General features: G+C 49.2%; 2 protein-coding genes across 11 annotated transcripts; one reads left to right on the forward strand and one right to left on the reverse strand.

The window, feature by feature from the left end:
- Window positions 1–220: 220 nt before the first annotated feature.
- On the reverse strand, window positions 221–11,413 carry SSR2 (signal sequence receptor subunit 2). Of its 8 annotated transcripts, none has more exons than XM_072829911.1 (7): window positions 11,235–11,352; window positions 5,952–6,106; window positions 4,776–4,874; window positions 3,645–3,753; window positions 1,860–1,937; window positions 1,321–1,407; window positions 221–777 (listed from the first exon to the last, which is right to left on the reverse strand). In XM_072829911.1, exons 2-7 carry the CDS (start codon window positions 6,104–6,106, stop codon window positions 667–669), a joined length of 639 nt encoding a protein of 212 aa, XP_072686012.1. In that variant the 5' UTR covers window positions 11,235–11,352; the 3' UTR covers window positions 221–666. The 8 variants fall into 8 exon arrangements, with proteins under 8 accessions (XP_072686012.1, XP_072686010.1, XP_072686013.1 ...); XM_072829909.1 differs by lacking the exon at window positions 11,235–11,352 and adding an exon at window positions 6,598–6,718; XM_072829912.1 differs by lacking the exon at window positions 11,235–11,352 and adding an exon at window positions 6,475–6,499.
- Window positions 6,774–13,617, forward strand: LOC140635358 (uncharacterized). 3 transcript variants are annotated; one of them, XM_072829907.1, is made up of 5 exons: window positions 6,774–7,285; window positions 9,023–9,082; window positions 11,052–11,251; window positions 11,727–11,855; window positions 13,201–13,617. In XM_072829907.1, the coding sequence occupies exons 3-5, from the start codon at window positions 11,081–11,083 to the stop codon at window positions 13,594–13,596; spliced, it is 696 nt and encodes a 231-aa protein (XP_072686008.1). In that variant the 5' UTR covers window positions 6,774–7,285; window positions 9,023–9,082; window positions 11,052–11,080; the 3' UTR covers window positions 13,597–13,617. The 3 variants fall into 3 exon arrangements, with proteins under 3 accessions (XP_072686008.1, XP_072686007.1, XP_072686009.1); XM_072829906.1 differs by lacking the exon at window positions 9,023–9,082 and having other exon boundaries at window positions 6,775–7,285; XM_072829908.1 differs by lacking the exons at window positions 6,774–7,285; window positions 9,023–9,082; window positions 11,052–11,251 and adding an exon at window positions 11,452–11,621.
- The last annotated feature ends 5,004 nt before the right edge of the window (window positions 13,618–18,621 follow it).

The raw sequence follows: 18,621 nt of genomic DNA on the forward strand, positions 1-18,621 counted from the left end.
CTGTGGAGAGGACTCATAGGCCAGGAAGGGTCAGGGCGAGATGAGCTGACTGGCCAGAGCAAAAAGGAAGGGATGGATGGAAGCAAACGTGTTCAGGGGCAGACGTCCCTTTGCGAACAGGACCACATGCCTGCAGCAAGGAGGCGGGAAGTCAGCTCACTTGCCCAGCACCTGGGTGCCCAGTGCCTGAGCTCACCCAAGTGACAGGAAGGCAGACAAGTCAGTGTGGCATGTTTTTATTAGAAAACTCCATTTGGTCAGAGCTCCCCTGACCCAGAACAGAGATTGGGTAGCCTCCGAGTCACTTGGCCTTCATCTGATCTTCCACCCTCTTCCGAGAGGGGAGAGCAGGGGATGGGGGTAGAGTCAGGCAGTTTCCTTAGTGCCCCCTCCTGGGCCCCTCAGTTCACACTGCAGCACCACAAGGCACACAGATGAGGTCCCGAGGCTTGTTGCTGGAGGCATTCCTGCTCGTTCTTGCTCATATGGCTTTGGGACAGAAGGAGGAGGCTTTCACAGACACCGAGGCCTGGTCCCCGACTCTGGTTGAGAGCAGGCAGGATCCTGGAGAAGGTGGCAGGGGCTGGGGATGAGAGACCGCACTCCAGAGGCCCTCCGGAGTCTGGAAAGCACCTGGATCTCCTAGGCAGCGGCCTCGGAAGCCCCTCAGTTCTTCTTGGACTTGGGAGTGTCATATTTCCTCTTGCTGGAGTACCACAGCAGCAGGGGGATGCCGATGGAGGGCAGGGTCATGACTCCGAAGGCTGCCCAGTCCAGCTGTGGAAGATGACACAGGCCCTGCTTACAAGTCTGGACGAGGCCTGGGAGGGCCAGAAAGGAGGCGTGTAACGAGGAAGGGAGCAGCACAGCCCAAACGTTCAGCAGAACCTCAGCAGAGAGGCTCCTCTGACCGCTCCTGATGGGAAGGCTCTCTACAGACCCCCCTATCTTCCAAGCTACAGAGCCCAAGGCCTTGTCCGACCTCACCCAGACTGGAAGAGAAATTCTCTCTTCCATTCTATCTTTGAGGGAGGTGATGCCCGGGTCCTGCCCTGACCGCCAAGCCTCCTGTGAGCCCAGTCCTGCCCATAGCCCAGCCCCCTCTTCAAGTCTTACACCTCCCTTTCTGCCTTTTTGCCTTGAGGTACTAGTTGCCGAGCCTTTTTCTCCCCCGAGCCACTCCCTCTCCCTAAGATGCCTGCCCTGACTTTACCTCCTCTGATTGGTTGAATGCCACCTCCCCCTGAAAGCCCTCCAGGTCAGAGGCTCCCCCAACAGCCTGTCTGTGGTCTCAGTCACGACACTTTTCTCCCCGCTGACCTGTCCTGAGGTCTCTACAAGCCCAAGATCTTTATGGGAAGGGAGTGTGTCTTGTTCACCTTTGTCTTCCTCAAGCAAAGCACAAGCCTGGACACAGAATAAGGAGCTTCATGGTTATTCACAGAACGAACACATGGATCTCCTTGGTTAGTACTTTAAGCAAATTTTCAAAGAATCCTCTCCCAGACTAGACCACAACAGTGCTCCTACCCAACCTCCCCAATGCTCTACAACTCTCGGAGTCTAAACACATATTCTGTTAAGATTCAAAATAGACCCAGGACTCCAACATGGGACTCAACTCAAGGCCATATAGTGAAAAGGGGCAGTTTTTTTGGTTCCCTGGTAATTGTGAGCTCATTGGCAACAGTCTGTCATCATGGGTAAATCAGGACATTTGGTGGCTGTGTCAGACCCCCAAAAAACCGATATGATGAGAACCAACAACAAACTAAACAAATCTAAAGAGGCGAAAAGTTCCCACAACCAAAACCCGTTATCATCCTGGGGGAAGGGGAAGAGAACACTGCGGAGCTTACAAAATGCGGGGAGAATCTCCTATCAAACTCCCGCTGGGCCAGGATCCCTCCCTGTCCAGGGGCGCTGGTAAAGCCAATCTGAAAGGAAGACAAGAATGATGTTAGGGCAAACCCAAGTCCTTCTCAGGTGAGGAAGGGCAGTCCCAACCGACCCAATTGGAAACATGACATTTTCAATTTTCAAAGGTGTAAGAGGCTTTAAGGAGACGCGCAAAAGCTTTTGAACTAGAAAGAGCTGGATGATTTTCAGCATGTCGTAAAGAGGAATAAACCAGAAACCAGAAGACACAGGAGGAGCTTTTTCTCAACAAGGGAGGCCAGGAGTGCAGGTGATGTTAAACCAGACCTTTCCTCTTTGCCTCAGGCTCTGGAAAGAGTGGCTCACACCCCAAGCCCCTCTGCAGGACCAGTGTGTGACAGAATGACTGTCCTTGGCAATCGTTTCCCTGTTCCTCCAGTGGAAATGCTCATCTACACCTCACAAATTGACACGAGGCTCCAACGACATAAGGAGCATTCTGAGAAGCACGAAGCCCCACCCAAAGGCACACACTAGAGGAGAGGCTGGGGCCGGCAGCATTCCTGCCCCAAGAGCAGGCCAGGAACTGGAGCACACTGCAAACAGCCTTGCTCTCAAGTGGCAGCTGGGCCTTTGATTTTGTGTCTTTTAACCTATCAACTACCAAGGAGAATCAGAGTTCTATAGTTGGTTCTGATATAGATGTGAAAACCTAACTAGGATTATAAGAATGCAGTTCCGTGTGGTTTACAAAAATAATCTGATAAGTGTGGTGAATGTCAGAGACTCCTTCAGCTGATGTGAGAGTCTTCCCTGCTGGGTACTCAGTATGCAGCCTACAGCCCACCTGAAGGTCTTGTCAGACGCCTTCATAAATTCATGGCCCCAGTGTCCCAATCTTCTCCCGGCACACTCTGGGGCTCAATGAATGTCTGTTGACCTTTTCAACAATCAACCAAAGGACTATTTACTATTGATTTTCTATAATATATGAGAAACAGAGAGACATCTAAGACAAAGTCCCCAGGCAGGAGGAGTTTATGATTAAACTGGGGAGGGGGGCATGTAAAGACCTACACAGAAGAAAAAGGGGGTACTGAGACAGCTCACAATGAAATGTTTGAGTGGCAGAGGCTGTCAGGGCTCTAGAAGTTTCGATGCAGTCAGCAAACGCTTGCTGAAAGAGGACAAAATCGTGAGGTGTAAAAGCAGAAGACAGAAATGAAGGCATGCAGTCCACAGCTCGGCCTGGAGAGGGGACACTTCTAATAGAGAAAGAATAAGAACGAGAGAGGATGGGGAGTGAGGAAAGAGTGCAAGGCCTCTGTGGGAGGAATGTGCCAGAAAGCTGGAGGTAGAGAACAGCTACCCCACCAGAGTGTCTGTGGCAGGAGTGGTCCAAGCCAGAGAAAGACACGGACACAGCGGAGACTGGGAATGAGCCAGTGGCGGTGCAGAGAATGGGGGGGTAGGGAGGTGGTAGTGGGCCGGGCAACCACATACTGGGTGGCAAGTGGTGAGGTCCAGATTAGAAGCAGAGCAGGAAGCAGGAAGAGGAGGGGAGGTTACAGTTCTCCCCTCCCACCATCTCAACTGCTTCATTCTGGATCTCTACAATTTGAAACCTCCTTCCTTCCTAAGGGCAGCATCCCAGCTTCTGGTCCTTCTCACCATTCTCAGAATTTAATGGGTGCCTTGGAAAGTTTCTGCAAGGTTCCAAAGACAAGCGGATCTTGGCCCATCCAGCTAAGGTTTGAGGAACTCACCACGACAGGCCCATCCTCCTGAGCCAGGTAAGTAACAGTAGCCGAAGTAAAGTTGAAATAGCCAGCCTTGAGCGGGCGCAGGACCACGGTGTGGGAGACATTGCTAGCACTGACCTAACAGTCAAGGAAGCTAGAAGAGGAAGCTGAAGTGGAAACATCCTTTCAATGTATACACTAAATGCACCATTCACAAAACAGGCAGCCCATACATGTGATTTAATGCCTGCCATCCTCTGCAGCAATAATAAATATATGCCATCCTCTAAGCCTGGTACTTCCCAGCCAAGAGGAAGGGGTCTCGGAGATACTCAAAATCCAGGCTCTTCACACTGTACTCAGGACTGAGGTTCTTCAAGTCAGCTTTCAAAGCAATACATGTTACAGATGAAAAATCCTTCTTACAGAAACTCTTTCATTGACTAAATGAAGGAAGACTGAAAATACAAAATGAAAACCAAAAATATGGGATCCCTGGGTGGCGCAGCGGTTTGGAGCCTGCCTTTGGCCCAGGGCACGATTCTGGAGACCCAGGATTGAATCCCACGTCGGGCTCCCGGTGCATGGAGCCTGCTTCTCCCTCTGCCTGTGTCTCTGCCTCTCTCTCTCTCTCTCTCTCTGTGTGACTATCATAAAAAACAAAACAAAACAAAACAAAAACAAAAATACCACTAAGAGAACACTGACCCTTCCCAGAAAATCTAAACATTTTAATTCACAGGGAGAAAAGTTTAATTCCAAACACTCAGGAAACAACTGGTGGATGCCAGTAAAAGACACACTGAGTGAGGAACACCTCCAGAGGCCACAGGGGCTGGGGGGCTCCACACTAGTGGCCAACAGACTTTCTTCCAAAAGCAGTCTATGTACCCTCGTCCAGCCACAAACAGCCTACTATGTGTCTACATCCTCCCCACACAGTGTGTCGTAGGGCCTTCTAATCTGAACTTGAGGAACCTCCTTCCTTTTTCTTAGGTCTACCCTCAATCACGCCCAATTCTCTCTTGTCCTATCTTATCCAGAGAGGTGACAGAAGAATGGCGGGCCACAGCCAGACTATGTGAAGTAACCTGCTGCTCTGAAGGCTGTGTGTCTTCCCCAACTTCAGGCTTTATCACCCACTGTCAAGGATACGGGGCAATCCGGTCCCATTTGACATTGAGCATTCCAGACACAATGCCAAAGTCCTCTGGGGGAAAGGAATCATCAGATAACTCCACGTCTAATGCAGCACTGCAAAATGGAGTGACAAACAGGTTAGTAAGTGGGGCACCAGGGTGGCTCAGTGGTCGAGGGTCTGCATTCAGCTCAGGTCATGATTCCAAGGTCCTGGGATTGAGTCCCACATAGGGGCTCCCTGCAGGGAGCCTGCTTCTCCCTTTGCCTGTGTCTCTGCCTCTCTGTGTCTCTCATGAATAAATAAATAAAATCTTAAAAAAAAAAAAAAAAAGGTTAGTAAGTAATGATGGGGGGCTCCTGGCTCGCTCAGTCAGGGAAGCAGGCAACTCTTGATCTTGGGGTTCTGAGTTTGAGCCCCACGCTGGGTGGGGAGAGGACTTAAAAATAAAAATAAAACCTTAAAAAAAAAGTAATCGGCAATTAAATCTGCCTGCTTGTACTAAAAAATCATCAGGGATACCTGGGTGGCTCAGCAGTTAAAGTGCCTGCCTTCAGCCCAGGGCGTGATCCTGGAGTCCCGGGATTGAGTCCCATGTCGGGCTCCCTGCATGGATCCTGCTTCTCCCTCTGCCTGTGTGTCTCTGCCCCTCTCTCTCTCTCTCTGTTCTCTCATGAATAAATAAAATCTTTAAAAAATAAAAAAATAAAAAATTTTTAAAAATAAAAAATCATCACGAGAGAGATAGAAGTCACATAGTAACAGGTTTGTTGCACTGAAGAATCTAGGTCAAGGACTGGATTCTATGGCTAAAAAGCACCAAGGAAGGAAAGAGCTTAAATTCTCTCTTGTCCCAATTTCTGTGTCTACGCGTGTAGGTACAGAGAGAGAGGATCAAGACACATATGGAAGAGAGAATGAGAGCGAATAAAATTAAAGAAAGGCAACACGCATGCTTACAGGTTGATGAAAGAAAGGAAGCTAAAACCTGCAAGCCCCATTGCTTCTTCCTCCTCAGAAACTCTTCCAGCTCCAGAAAGTGGGAGAGGTTTCTCCGAGCTTAGGTGAAAGCAGGTCCAGAAGGGCCGGCACTCACAATACCTGTTGCTGCAGGAACCCCAAAGCTCTCCGGTCCCGCTGGGAAATCTTAAGAATCGTTAAAGGGCCCAACCTGCAGCCCCCGGCCCCCTCACCTTGAGCCAACATTGTAGATGTTGTACTGCAAGGTCAGGTCTCGCCCCTCCACGGCGTATCTGTTCAGCAGTGACTTGGAGGCCAGAAGCCGGGCTCCTTCCTCCGCATGACTGACAGCAAACAGGGCCAACAGCACAGAAGCCAGAAGCCTCATCTTGGGGGGACGGGGGGGGGGGGGGTGGGGACGTCAAGTGGGCAGTCAACCCAAACATGGAAGCACTCGGCCACCTGCCTCGTAGCGCCCCCGCACCAAATCTAGCATTACTCTCTTAATCTCCTCAACACTGGGTCCTCCTTCCCCAACAGCCGGGAGGGCTGAGCCCCCGCCAGGACCTCCCACATGTCCTCCCCGCCGCCCTCTTCCTCGGCTGGTGGGGTCGACCGTCGCACCGGCCTCTTCTGCTCAGCCCCACAGGGTCCGCCCCACGCCCCCTGCCTGGGCCCCCACATCCCAGCCGTGGGCCCCTTAAGGGCTCAGTCCGCTCGGCCCTCCCCCTCTTGCCAGGAAGACACGTCCCCCACCGACGCGGCGCGCCTCTCCCGTCCCTGCCGCGGCTGAGCGGCTCCTCCGCCGCCACCGCTACCGTCGGGCGCCGTTCCGACCCTAGCGAACACCCGCCCGCGCCCCCAAGACTCAGCGCTCACCGCGCGCACCCCACAGTCCTTTCAGGGGACCACCGAGACCGGAAGAGAGCGTCAGCGGCCCAAAGGCCGGAAGTGAGGTCGGGTCGGAAACCCGGATGCTCCGCGCGATGCCTCCTGGGAATCGTAGTTCCCAGCCACACCCCACCCCCGGCTCTGCGGCGCCGGCACGCGGCCGGATGCCTCTGGCCTGCGCTTTCAGTTGCTGCCACCCGGGCCAGGTGCCCCGCGGACCCCATAGGAATAGAGACTGAGTGTGCAGTCTGCAGCGCCCGGTGCGCCCGCGGTCCTGGAACCAGGGGAAAGCTCTTTCTCTCAGGGCTACCGGCATCTTTTCTGCTTGCAGAGGACAAACGTGGTCCGCCCTACATCCAGGAAGCGCCAAGCCCGGAGCTTTGCTTACAAGCCCTTGGAGAGAAAAGCGGTCCTTTCTTTTCCGTCCAGCCTGTAACCGCTCTGGCTCAGGCACATCACTGTGTGCTGTGTTCTCTGCAGTGGGCGCCCTGTCTTGGCTCTTTCCCTGCCCTTTCCATCAGCTGCCAGACAGATGCCCACAAACAGCGAACTGGAAAAGGATGTCCGTGGGGTTCCGCGTTCGGTTCCGCGTTCGTGAATTCAGGTCTTAAGTCTGCTACTCGCTGGCTACCTAACCTTAAAACAGCTGTCACCACTGTAAAGCCTTGCTGCTCAGGTCCGTATAATGAGATGATTCTAACACTCTCCAAGTGTTGGAGGTCAGATAATGTTTTAGTGTAAAACACTAAGCATATTGTCTGGCACAAGTATGTGCTTGGCAAATGCTGACTACCAACATTATTATTCTGCACCTCCACTGCGGCATTTCTTCATCCGGTTGCGTTTATGGAGTCCGTAGCTTGTGCCTGCACTGTTATAGGTCATAAGAATATGGTGAGGAACAGGACACAGAAGATTTCTCCTTTCTAGGGACTTAGTTCCTATGGAATAATACACATTTCCTGTATTTGTTTTAGCGTGCCCTGCATTCCCAACCTCACACACTAGAGCTCCTTGAGGACAGGTTGTCTGTTTTGCTTTTGCTCAGAGTGACAACTCCTCTACACACACCCTCCAAGCGACTACTCTCTTCTTATTCACATCCAGCCCAGCGTTCAGGTCCCTGTCCCAGTCTCATCCCCCCTGGGAAGCCTACCATGGCTTTGCCAGACTACATTGCTCTGGTGTAGCGCTGGAGTTTACTATGTTTTTTCCCAGTTTCTGCCCTGAAAAAGCCACCTTAATGATTAGATGCTATTTCTCCAGTGTACACTTATCTAAAGGTCCTACAGTGATGCTGAGCACAAAGGGGGTGCTCAAGAAATACTGCTGATGGTGGTAGTTTTTATTTCTTTTTTTAGATTGATTTTATTTGTTTGTTTATTCATGAAAGACACAGAGAGACATGCAGACATAGGCAGAGGGAGAAGCAGGCTCCCAGCAGGGAGCCCAATGCGGGACTCAATCCCAGGACCCTGGGATCATGCCCTGAGCCAAAGGCAGATGCTCAACCACTGAGCCACTCAAGTGCCCCCCCCCTTTTAGATTTTATTTATTTATTTGAGAGAGAGTAAGCAAGACAGAGAATACGAGCTGGGGTGTGGGGGCACAGAAGGAGAAAGAGGAGCAGACTCCCACCTGAGAAGGGAGCCAGATGCAGGACTCAATCCCAGCACCCCGGGATCATGACCTGAGCCAAAGGTAGATGCTTAACCAACTGAGCCACCCAGGTATCCCTTTATTCCTTTCCAAAGCATTGTTTTCATAGCAATATCTCCAGACTTTGAAAGATATGAAGTGTGGATGTTCCTGTTCCTCAGACTCAGCTGCACACAAAAGGAATACATCTTCAGTGCACAAAGTACCCTACCAATAGTCACTCTGGATTCAGGAGAGAAGTGTCTCCATCCTTACTTTGCTCCTTTATACACTGACCCTTCTGCCTCTGCCCCTTTCAGTCAAGTCCCTTGTTCATTCATGGATACATTGAGTATCCATTTTTCTTTTTTAGATTAATTTTTTTGTGATAAGTATATGTGTAACATGGAATTTGCCATTTTAACCATTTAAAGTGTACAGTTCGGTAGCCTTAAGTACAATGGCATTGTTATACAATCATCATCACCATCTATCTCCAGAAAATTTTCAACCTCTTGAATTGAAACTCCATACCTGGGGATCCCTGGGTGGCGCAGTGGTTTGGCACCTGCCTTTGGCCCAGGGCGCGATCCTGGAGACCCGGGATCGAATCCCACATCAGGCTCCCGGTGCATGGAGCCTGCTTCTCCCTCTGCCTGTGTCTCTGCCTCTCTCTCTCTCTCTGTGACTATCATAAATAAATAAAATTTAAAAAAAAAAGAAAAAGAAACTCCATACCTATTAAACATTAATGCTCATTCTTGTTCCCCACCAGTCTTGGCAACCACTACTCTACTTCCTGTTTCTAGGAATTTGATGACTCTAGGTGCTTCATGTAAGTGGAATCATGCAATAAACTCACTTTACACAAATAATGCATACTTATATTCTCAGTGAAAAACAAATCAATGGGCAGCCTGGGTGGCTCAGTGGTTTAGCGCCACCTTCAGCCCAGGGCGTGACCCTGGAGACCCGAGATCGAGTCCTGTATCGGGTTCCTTGCGTGGAGCCTGCTTCTCCCTTTACCTGTGTCTCTGCTTCTCTCTCTGTCTCTCTCATGAATAAATAAATAAAATCTTTTTTAAAAAAATAAAAACAAATCAAGTACTGAAATAGTGACTATAAATGTCCAGATGCAAATTTAGATGGCCAAGAAATGTTAACTATTTTATTTTTCTGTAATCAAATCTAGTTTCTGTTTCCAGACTTCTCCATAGAGGAGCAGGGACTCACTAGCCATCTTCTCCAGAGGTGCCTCTAATTTTCTAGAGGGCTCCTGATGTGCCAGAGGCATGGGGCTTGGTTATCAATACTTTTTTTTTTTTTAATTTCTCTTAGCTATGGGAAGTCCTTAGTAATAATCAGATTTTTTAAAAGATTTTATTTATTTATTCATGAGAGACACAGAGAGAGAGAGAGGCAGAGACACAGACAGAGGGAGAAGCAGACTCCTCGCAGGATGCCTGATGCAGGACTTGATCCCGGGACCCCAGGATCATGCCCTGGGCTGAAGGCAGGCGCTAAACCGCTGAGCTACCCAGGTATCCCTAACCAGATTTTTAAAAAAGATTTTACTGGGATCCCTGGGTGGCTCAGAGGTTTAGGGCCTGCCTTCGGCCAAGGGCGTGATCCTGGAGTCCCGGGATCCAGTCCCGCGTCAGGCTCCCTGCGTGGAGCCTGCTTCTCCCTCTGCCTGTGTCTCTGCCTCTCTCTCCCTCTCTCTGTGTCTCTCATGAATGAATAAATAAAATTTAAAAAAAATAAAAATTAAAAAGATTTTACTTAATTATTTTAGAGGGAGGGAGAGAGAAAAGGAGGGGCAGAGGGAGAAGGAGAGAAACTCAAGAAGACTCCCTGCTGAGTGTGGATCCCGATGAGGAGCTCCATTTCAGGACCCTGAGATCATGACCTGAGCTGAAATCAAAAGTTGGTCGCTTAACTGACTGAGCCACCAGATGTCCTCTGGTTATCAATATTTCTCCTTTCTGGCATCCACTAAGACATTCAATCCTGTCTGCTTTCAGGTGTGGGTTCCATGGGAGCCTAGCCACACCCTCCCAGCCTTACCCAGATGCTCTGTAGGCACAGGGCCTCTTCCCCTTCCCCTTCTATGTTCCACCTCCTGGAGCCATGGGACACTTCACTTCTTCCTTGCTACTCGAGAGCATTCCTCAGTTCTGCCAACTGGATTGGGACTGGGGTGAGCAGAAATCTTAAAGAATGTCTTAGGCCACCTCCCCAGGCACGGCCCAGGGCTGGCCAAGAACAAGAACATTCTCTTCCATAACTACAAAAACATTATTATACCCATGAAGTTCAACATTAACATAATACATTATTTTCTTTTCTTTCAAGAACTTATTTATTTATTCATGAGAGACACACACAGAGAGAGAGAGAGAGAGGCAGAGACACAGGCAGAGGGAGAAGCAGGCTCCATGCAGGGAGCCTGAGGTGGGACTCCATCCTGGATCTCCAGGATTACGCCCTGGGCTGAAGGTGGCGCTAAACCGCTGAGCCACCCGGGCTGCCCCAATACACTATTTGCTGATGCAGTCCATATTCAGTTTTCTTCAAAATGCCATCTATGGGGATCCCTGGGCGATAAAATCGGGACGCCCTGGTGGCTCAGCAGTTGAGCGCCTGCCTTTGGCCCAGGGCGTGATCCTGGAGACCTGGGATCGAGTCCTGCATCAGGCTCCCTGCATGGGCCTGCTTCTCTCTCTGCCTCTCATTCTGTGTGTGTGTGTCTCTCATGAAGAAATAAAATCTTTAAAAAAAAATGCCGTCTATGATTTTCATAGAGAATCCAGGGTCCTACGAAGGGTTACATATGGCAGCATGGCATGCGAGGGAGAAGAGACGGGGAGAGAGGCCCAGCAGCTCGATCTCTTGGCACAGATGTCTGAGGGGCCCTTCTGAGTCCTTGGATCCCCCGAAAATCTCAGACACCCGAAGTTGTTGGTGGACTGTTATCTGCTTCTTACCAAATGTGGATTCCAAGGTAGATTCTGCAGTCTGCATCTGCCATGTCGTCATGATGCCCTTTGAGGGTCTGGGCCATGTTCAAAAGTAGATCATAGTCTACTCTTTTTTCTGCTCACCCAGGTGGGTAGGGGTTGGGGAGGCAGTGTCTCCAGCCTTCTCCTGATGAGAAGTGAAGCAGTGGGGATGTGTGCGGGTATCTGTAGACCGTGCCCCTTGGACCCCACCCTCCTATTGCTATGACAACCACTTCTGTGAGGACATGGGGACAAGAATTGTGAGTCTGCTGGGTGGGAAGCAGACATGCTGGAGGATCATCACATTAGTGATCATAGCACTTTATGATCATGAAGAAGAAAGAGAATGTGTCTTTATCTTCCATCGGCAAAGTAAGGGGGCAGGCTGGGGCATTGGCAGGAGCAAGGGTGCTGACCCTGAGGTCCTGCTTGCTGTGAGCTGCTCCCTCCCTCCTGACTTCTCTTTCTCTCTCTCAGGAGACCAACGGAGTGTGGGGACCCCCAGGGGCAGAAAATCCGTCCTTTAACACCTTTGACGCATCCTTGACATCCATCTACAGCTTCGCTGATGACCTGGGCTACCAGGGGAGCCAGGAGCTGACCAGTGTGAGTGCTTCCCACCCTGCAGGCCCCTCCCCTGGGGTCCCATGCCCCTTGCCCCACCACTATGTGGACACTTTTCCTCACTGACCTCCCCCAGGATGTCCTGCCGCGACCTTCTGTATCTTCTCTGCATCCTTCCAGTTCACATCTTCACTAAACATGGCTCCAGTTTACTGCTTCCAGAATAAAACACCAACAGTAGTAACAAACACAGCTTACATTTACTGAATACTTACCATATGCTGCTCTGGAAGGTAGAGACTATTATTACCTCTGTGTTTCCAGATAAAGAAACTGAGGCACAAACAAGTTAAATAACTCTCCCAAGAACACACTAGTAGGAAGCAGAGATGCTAGATGCTGAGGTGTGTGTCTGACCTCAGATCCCCCCCAACAACTGCCTCCCAGTTTGAGGCCCTCTCTTTACTGTCCTCCATGGCTTCCTTTCCTTTCAACATTTCTGGGCCGAGAAACACACCTGGTGTAGGAACCTAGCTGTTCCTGATCAGAGGGAGGGCTTAAGCGTTGGCTCTGTTCTTGTTAGTAGTCACTGACACAATACACTGCTCATATTTAAAAGGCATAGTTTTTTTTTTTAAGTTTTTTTTTAAATTTATTTATGATAGTCACAGAGAGAGAGAGAGAGAGAGAGAGAGAGAGAGAGAGGCAGAGACACAGGCAGAGGGAGAAGCAGGCTCCATGCACCGGGAGCCTGATGTGGGATTCGATCCCGGGTCTCCAGGATCACGCCCTGGGCCAAAGGCAGGCGCTAACCCGCTGCGCCACCCAGGGATCCCTTAAAAGGCATAGTTTAGCGTTTTGACATGTGTAGGGACTCATGAAACCATCACAATCAAGATAACAGACATATCCATCACCCCCAAGTATGAACAGCCAGGATTTCCACAACAGATCAGTTAGAGGGCTGGTGTCTGCCTCCCAGAATAAATCTGTATTTAACTGAAGTATTTGCATTGGGATCCTTTGAAAAGAACCACCTGTCTCCTGCTGAGTTCAGTTCAGACTAACCCTGAGCATGTGTGCAGGGGTTGTTTGGGGTCTTCCCTGCAGTCTTCTCAGTGAATGTCCCCTGGGAGGGGGCAGGTCTTCTGGAGGGCAGGCTTCCTGGGGGGACAGGCCTGGGGGGTGCAGGTCGCCTGATGGGGCAGGGCCCCAGCAGGGGCTGGCCCTCTGAGGGGAGCAGGCCCTGCTAAGGCCTGTGGCCTGAGTCTCCCCTCTGACTTCAGCCCCTCTCTGCCTCACTACCCCCCTCAGACACAAAGTCCCGTAGGTAACAGGCTGGGTCAGTGGAGAGCACACTTCATTCCTTGCTCTCGGATTCCCCAAGGAAGAAGACCCCAGCCTGCCGCAGTCCAAAAGGCAGAAGCGGAGCAAGGTGGCCAATGTGTGCATGAGGAAGGATAAGGTGAAGGAGGAGGAGGACGAGGAAGAGGCCGAGAGTGCCACTCTGCCCCGGCGATCCTTGAGGGTGAGACGCAAGCTGCCCCTGTACTCGCGGGCGTGCCAGCTGGGGCAGAAGAAACAACCTAGCACCCTGGGAAGCAGCCACAGCACGCCCACATCCAAGACCAAGTCCTCCCGCTGGAGCATAGCCGGCTTCCTCCAGTACCTGTGCAGCTGCTGTAGCTGGTGGTGCCTGAGGCCAGGGCAGGATGAGCAGGGTGACCCCTATGAGGAAGGTCCGGCCAGGAACCAGGAGAACCCCAACAGTAACCCTTTGTAAATAAAGCAGTTTATTTTTGAAGATGGCCTGTCCCAGCCCTGTGATTGCAGATTTGCCTCTGGATTGATTGGATGATTGGTGAGTGGGTTGATTTGGGATCCACACGTCCACTTTTGTCCTCCCCTTCTGCCTTGTGGTCCCAAACCCTTCCTCACCCTTCCCGGCTCCATCTGAATTCCTGTCTCTAGTGGTCCAGGCCTCAGAAAGGTGACCCTGAAGCCTGCAGCTGCCAGAAGCACAAAGGGCCAAGGGCCAAAGGCCTGGCTGGAGGGCACCTCGGGGAAGCAGCGAGGCCTCGCTCTTTAGGGCTCCCTTCTGAGCCGGGCTGACTCTCAGCTCAAAGCAAAGCTCCAGGCTTCTAACTTTGCAAATGATAAGCTGGGAACAAAAGCAGTTTGTCCAGTCAGGCAGCAGCCATACCTGTCTGGCCTTCTTCCTCTGGCTAAGGCCGAGAGGGTCCTCACCCTGCAGAACCTCACCCCTGCCCCTGCCCCACATGCTGACAGTTGGGAGAGCCTCTCTGTGATAGAGAAATGGGGAAATGCAGCCACCCTAGATCCATCTCCCTGCAGGCACTCCCTGAAGGTGGAGGCTGAGGCCAAGGTTCCTCCGAGAGAGGGCTCTGAGAAGGGCTGTGGGGGCCCAGGGCCCAGGGTGGGGCAGGGAGAGGGCTAGGGGGGCTGTGGCCTGGAGCCCTGGAGCAAGAGTCACCCCACAAAATAGGTCCCGCTTTTGAAGCATATCAATCACTGCGAGCTGCCCAAGGTTGGGAGGTAGGTACCTTCCCCAACAAGGCAGCCCCTTGTTGATCAAGGGTCACCCCAAAGGAGCTGGGAGTGAGGGTGTAGCCAGTAGAGGGATCCTCAAGGTGCCATGACAGCAGCCACTATAATTCATTGAGATCTCTTCTATTTTCCAGTATATATTTAGTTTTTGTAAATGCCTCCCGTGTGCTTGAAAAGTGTATTTCAGGGGCGCCTGGGTGGCTCAATCGGTGAAGTGTCTGCCTTCCTCTCAAGTCATGATCCTGGGGTCCTGGGATTGAGTCCGGTGTCTAGCTCCCTACTCTGCAGGGAGCCTGCTTCTCCCTCTGCCCCTCCTCTTGCCCTGACTCATGCTCATTCTCTCTCAAATAAATAAATAAAATCTTAAAAAAATAAAAAATTGAATAAATGCTCAGTTTAAGAACTTACAGTAACCACTGCTCAGGTCAATAAATGAGACATTATTATCACTCTTGTGTCCTTATTCTGAATCACAACTTCTGACTTCTCGTACAGGTGACCACTGTGATGACCTCTGTGGTAATCACTTCCTTGTTTTGCATCATGGATTTTCCTTCTAGATAGCCATCCCTAAAAAGTAAACTTTAGCTTTGGGGCACCTGGGTGGTTCAGCTGGTGGAAGCATCTGCCTTTGGCTCAAGTCATGATCCTGTGTTGGGCTATGATCCTATGTTGGGCTCCCTGCTCAGCAGGGTCTGCTTCTCCCTCTCCCACTGCTGCTCCCCCTGCCTGTGCTCTCTCTCTCTTTGTGTCAAATAAATAATCTTAAAAAAAAAAAAAGACACCCTGCTTTCAGTCCTTTTGGTGTATAGGTAGTAGTGGAAATGCTGGATCATGTGGTAAGTCTATTTTTCATTTTTTGAGAAACTGCCACCACCCTGTTTTCCACAGAGGCTCTACCATTTCACATTTTTGCGGACAGTGTAGACTTCCAATTTCTTCACATCTTCACCAACACTTGTTTTCTGTTTGTTTTTTTGTTTTTTTTTTTTTAATTTTTATTTATTTATGATAGTCACAGAGAGAGAGAGAGGCAGAGACACAGGCAGAGGGAGAAGCAGGCTCCATGCACCGGGAGCCCGACGTGGGATTCGATCCCGGGTCTCCAGGATCACGCCCTGGGCCAAAGGCAGGCGCCAAACCGCTGCGCCACCCAGGGATCCCCCTGTTTTTTTTTTTTTTAATTGCAGCCGTTATAATAGGTATGAAGTAGATCTCATTGTAGTTTTTTAATTAGGATTTTATTATGTATTTAGGGCAGCCCAGGTGGCTCAGCGGTTTAGCGCCGCTTTCAGCCCGGGATGTGATCCTGGAGACCCCGGATCAAGTCCCACGTCAGGCTCCCTTCATGGAGCCTGCTTCTCTCTCTGCCTGTGTCTCTGCCTCTTCTGTGTGTGTGTGTGTGTGTGTGTGTGTGTGTGTGTGTGTGTGTGTGATGAATAAATAAATAAAATCGTTAAAAAAGATTTTATTATGCACTTATTTTTTTAAAAGATTTTATTTATTTGTTCATGAGAGACACACAGAGAGAGAGGCGGAGGGAGAAGCGGGCTCCATGTAGGGAGCCCAACGTGGGACTTAGGTTCTCCAGGATCACACCCCAGGCTGCAGGCGGCGCTAAACCGCTGCCTCACCAGGGCTACCCAGGATCACGCCCTTAAGCCAAAAGCAGACTATCAACCGTTGAGCCACCCAGACGTCCCTATTATTTATTTATTTTAAAAATATTTTATTTATTTGAGAGAGAGAGAGCCACCCAGGGGCTCCCTATCCTTCTACATTTTTGGAGTATACTTTACTACTCTTTTTAAAAAACTTCTTGAGATGGTTACTTATGACTTTTCAACCTTTCAATTTTTCTAATATATGCATTTATGGCTACAAATTTTTTTCTATCTACAGCTTTAACTGTATTCTATCAGGAGCGCCTAGGTGGCTCAATGGTTAAGCCTTTGGCTTAGGGCGTGATCCCAGAGTCCCAGGATTGAGTCCCACATCGGGCTCCCTGCATGGAGCCTGCTTCTCCCTCTGCCTGTGTCTCTGCCTCTCTCTCTCTCTGTGTGTCTCTCATGAATGAATTAAAAAAAACAAACAAACAACAACAACTGTATTCCATCAGTGTGGGTAGATAATTTTGTATAATTGTTTACTTTTAAAATATTTTATAAAAAAATAAATAAATAAATAAAATAAAATATTTTATAATTTACATTATTGTCTCTTTTTATTTTATTTTTATTGTCTCTTTTTAAAAAAGATTTTATTTATTTATTCATGAGAGACTCAGAGAGAGAAAGGCAGAGAGAGAAGCAGAGAGAGAAGCAGGCTCCACGCAGGGAACCTGATGTGGGACTCAAACCTAGGACTCCAGGATCACGCCCTGGGCCAAAGAGTAGGTGCTCAACTGCTGAGCTACCCAGGCGTCCCTGTTGTCTCTTTTTTGACCATGGCTGCTTAGTAGTATATTTCCTTATTTCCAAAAATCTTTTTGAGTTCTAGAAAACTGCATTATGATTAGAGATCATACTTTGGATTATTTCTATCCTTTAAAATGCATTGAAGGGATCCCTGGGTGGCGCAGCGGTTTGGCGCCTGCCTTTGGCCCAGGGCGCGATCCTGGAGACCCGGGATCGAATCCCACATCAGGCTCCCGGTGCATGGAGCCTGCTTCTCCCTCTGCCTGTGTCTCTGCCTCTCTCTCTCTCTGTGATTATCATAAATAAATAAAAAAAATTAAAAAAAAATAAAATGCATTGAAAATTGTTGTACTTCCCAGTATATATTTAATTTTTGTAAATGCTTCTTGTATGTTTGAAAAATACATATATTCTATACTTCATTAGATGTGGCATTATATATATTGTATTTTATTGAACCTAAGGTGCACCCTTTGTCTGTTAGGACTGCGTTAACAAAGTACCCCAAACCCCAAACCAGGTAGCCTAAACAATAGAAGTTCATTGTCTCACAGTCCGGAGGTTAGGAGTCCAGGACAAAGGTGTGGGCAGGGTAGGTTCCTTCTGAGCACTGAGGGAAGAATCTGGGTCATGCCTCTAGCACCTGGAGGTTCGCCAGTAATCTTTGGTGTTGTCCAAATTGTACAAGCATCACCCTGATCTCTGCCTTCATCTTCACCTGACATGCTCTGTGTACCCGTCTGTGTCCAAATTTGCCCTTCTATTTTTTTTTAATTTTTATTTATTTATGATAGTCACAGAGAGAGAGAGAGAGAGAGAGGCAGAGACACAAGCAGAGGGAGAAGCAGTCTCCATGCACCGGGAGCCCAATGTGGGATTCGATCCCAGGTCTCCAGGATCGCGCCCTGGGCCAAAGGCAGGTGCCAAACCGCTGCGCCACCCAGGGATCCCAAATTTGCCCTTCTAATGAGGGCACCAGTCTAACTGGGTCGGGGGCCACCCCTACTCCAGCATGATCTCATCTTAATTAATTCCATCTGCAATGACTCTCTTTCCAAATAAGGTCACATTCTAAGGTCCTGGGGGGTTAGGACTTGAATATATGAATGTTTGAGGAACGCAATCCAACATATAACATGCTGTTACTTTATTTACCACCAAAAAGTTATAAAATGCTGCCAACTGAACTCTCACTCACTTCTAGGACACCAACAGTTATTTAAAAAAAAAAAAAAAGTCCTCCTTTCAGAGATGTTAAAATATGAAAAAATCTGTGTTTAAAAAAATATTTTATTTACTTATTTGACACAGAGAAAAAGAGAGCACAAGCAAGGGGAACAGCGGAGGGAGAGGGAGAAGCAGGCTCCTTGTAGGGAACCTGATGCGAGACTCAATCCCAGGACCCTGGGATCATGACCTGAGCTGAAGGGAGATGCTTCATTGACTGAGCTACCCAGGTGTCCCTCAATTTTTTTCTATTTATATATTGGGGCCATGTTATTAGATACACAAATACTTAGGATTACTCTATTTTTCTGGTAAATGTTACTTTTTATCATTATAAATTAACCCTCTTTATCTCTTAGAGGTGCTTTCTGCCTGAAATTGTCTGCCCTATTATTAATAAAGCTACTCTAGTTTTCTTCTGGCTTGTGTCTGTAGTTTATCTTTTCCCAGACTTTGACTTTCAATCTCTCTGTTTTCTTAGGTTCTATAAATGTCTGTGGTAACTCCCAGCCCCACCCACAGGGAATTCAGAGTGTTTCACATAAAAGGGATTGATTAAAACTAGTCCCTTGGAAAAAAAAAAAAAAAAAAACTAG

This window comes from Canis lupus, chromosome 6 (genome assembly GCF_048164855.1).
Source record: "Canis lupus baileyi chromosome 6, mCanLup2.hap1, whole genome shotgun sequence".
Classification (NCBI taxonomy): domain Eukaryota; kingdom Metazoa; phylum Chordata; class Mammalia; order Carnivora; family Canidae; genus Canis; species Canis lupus.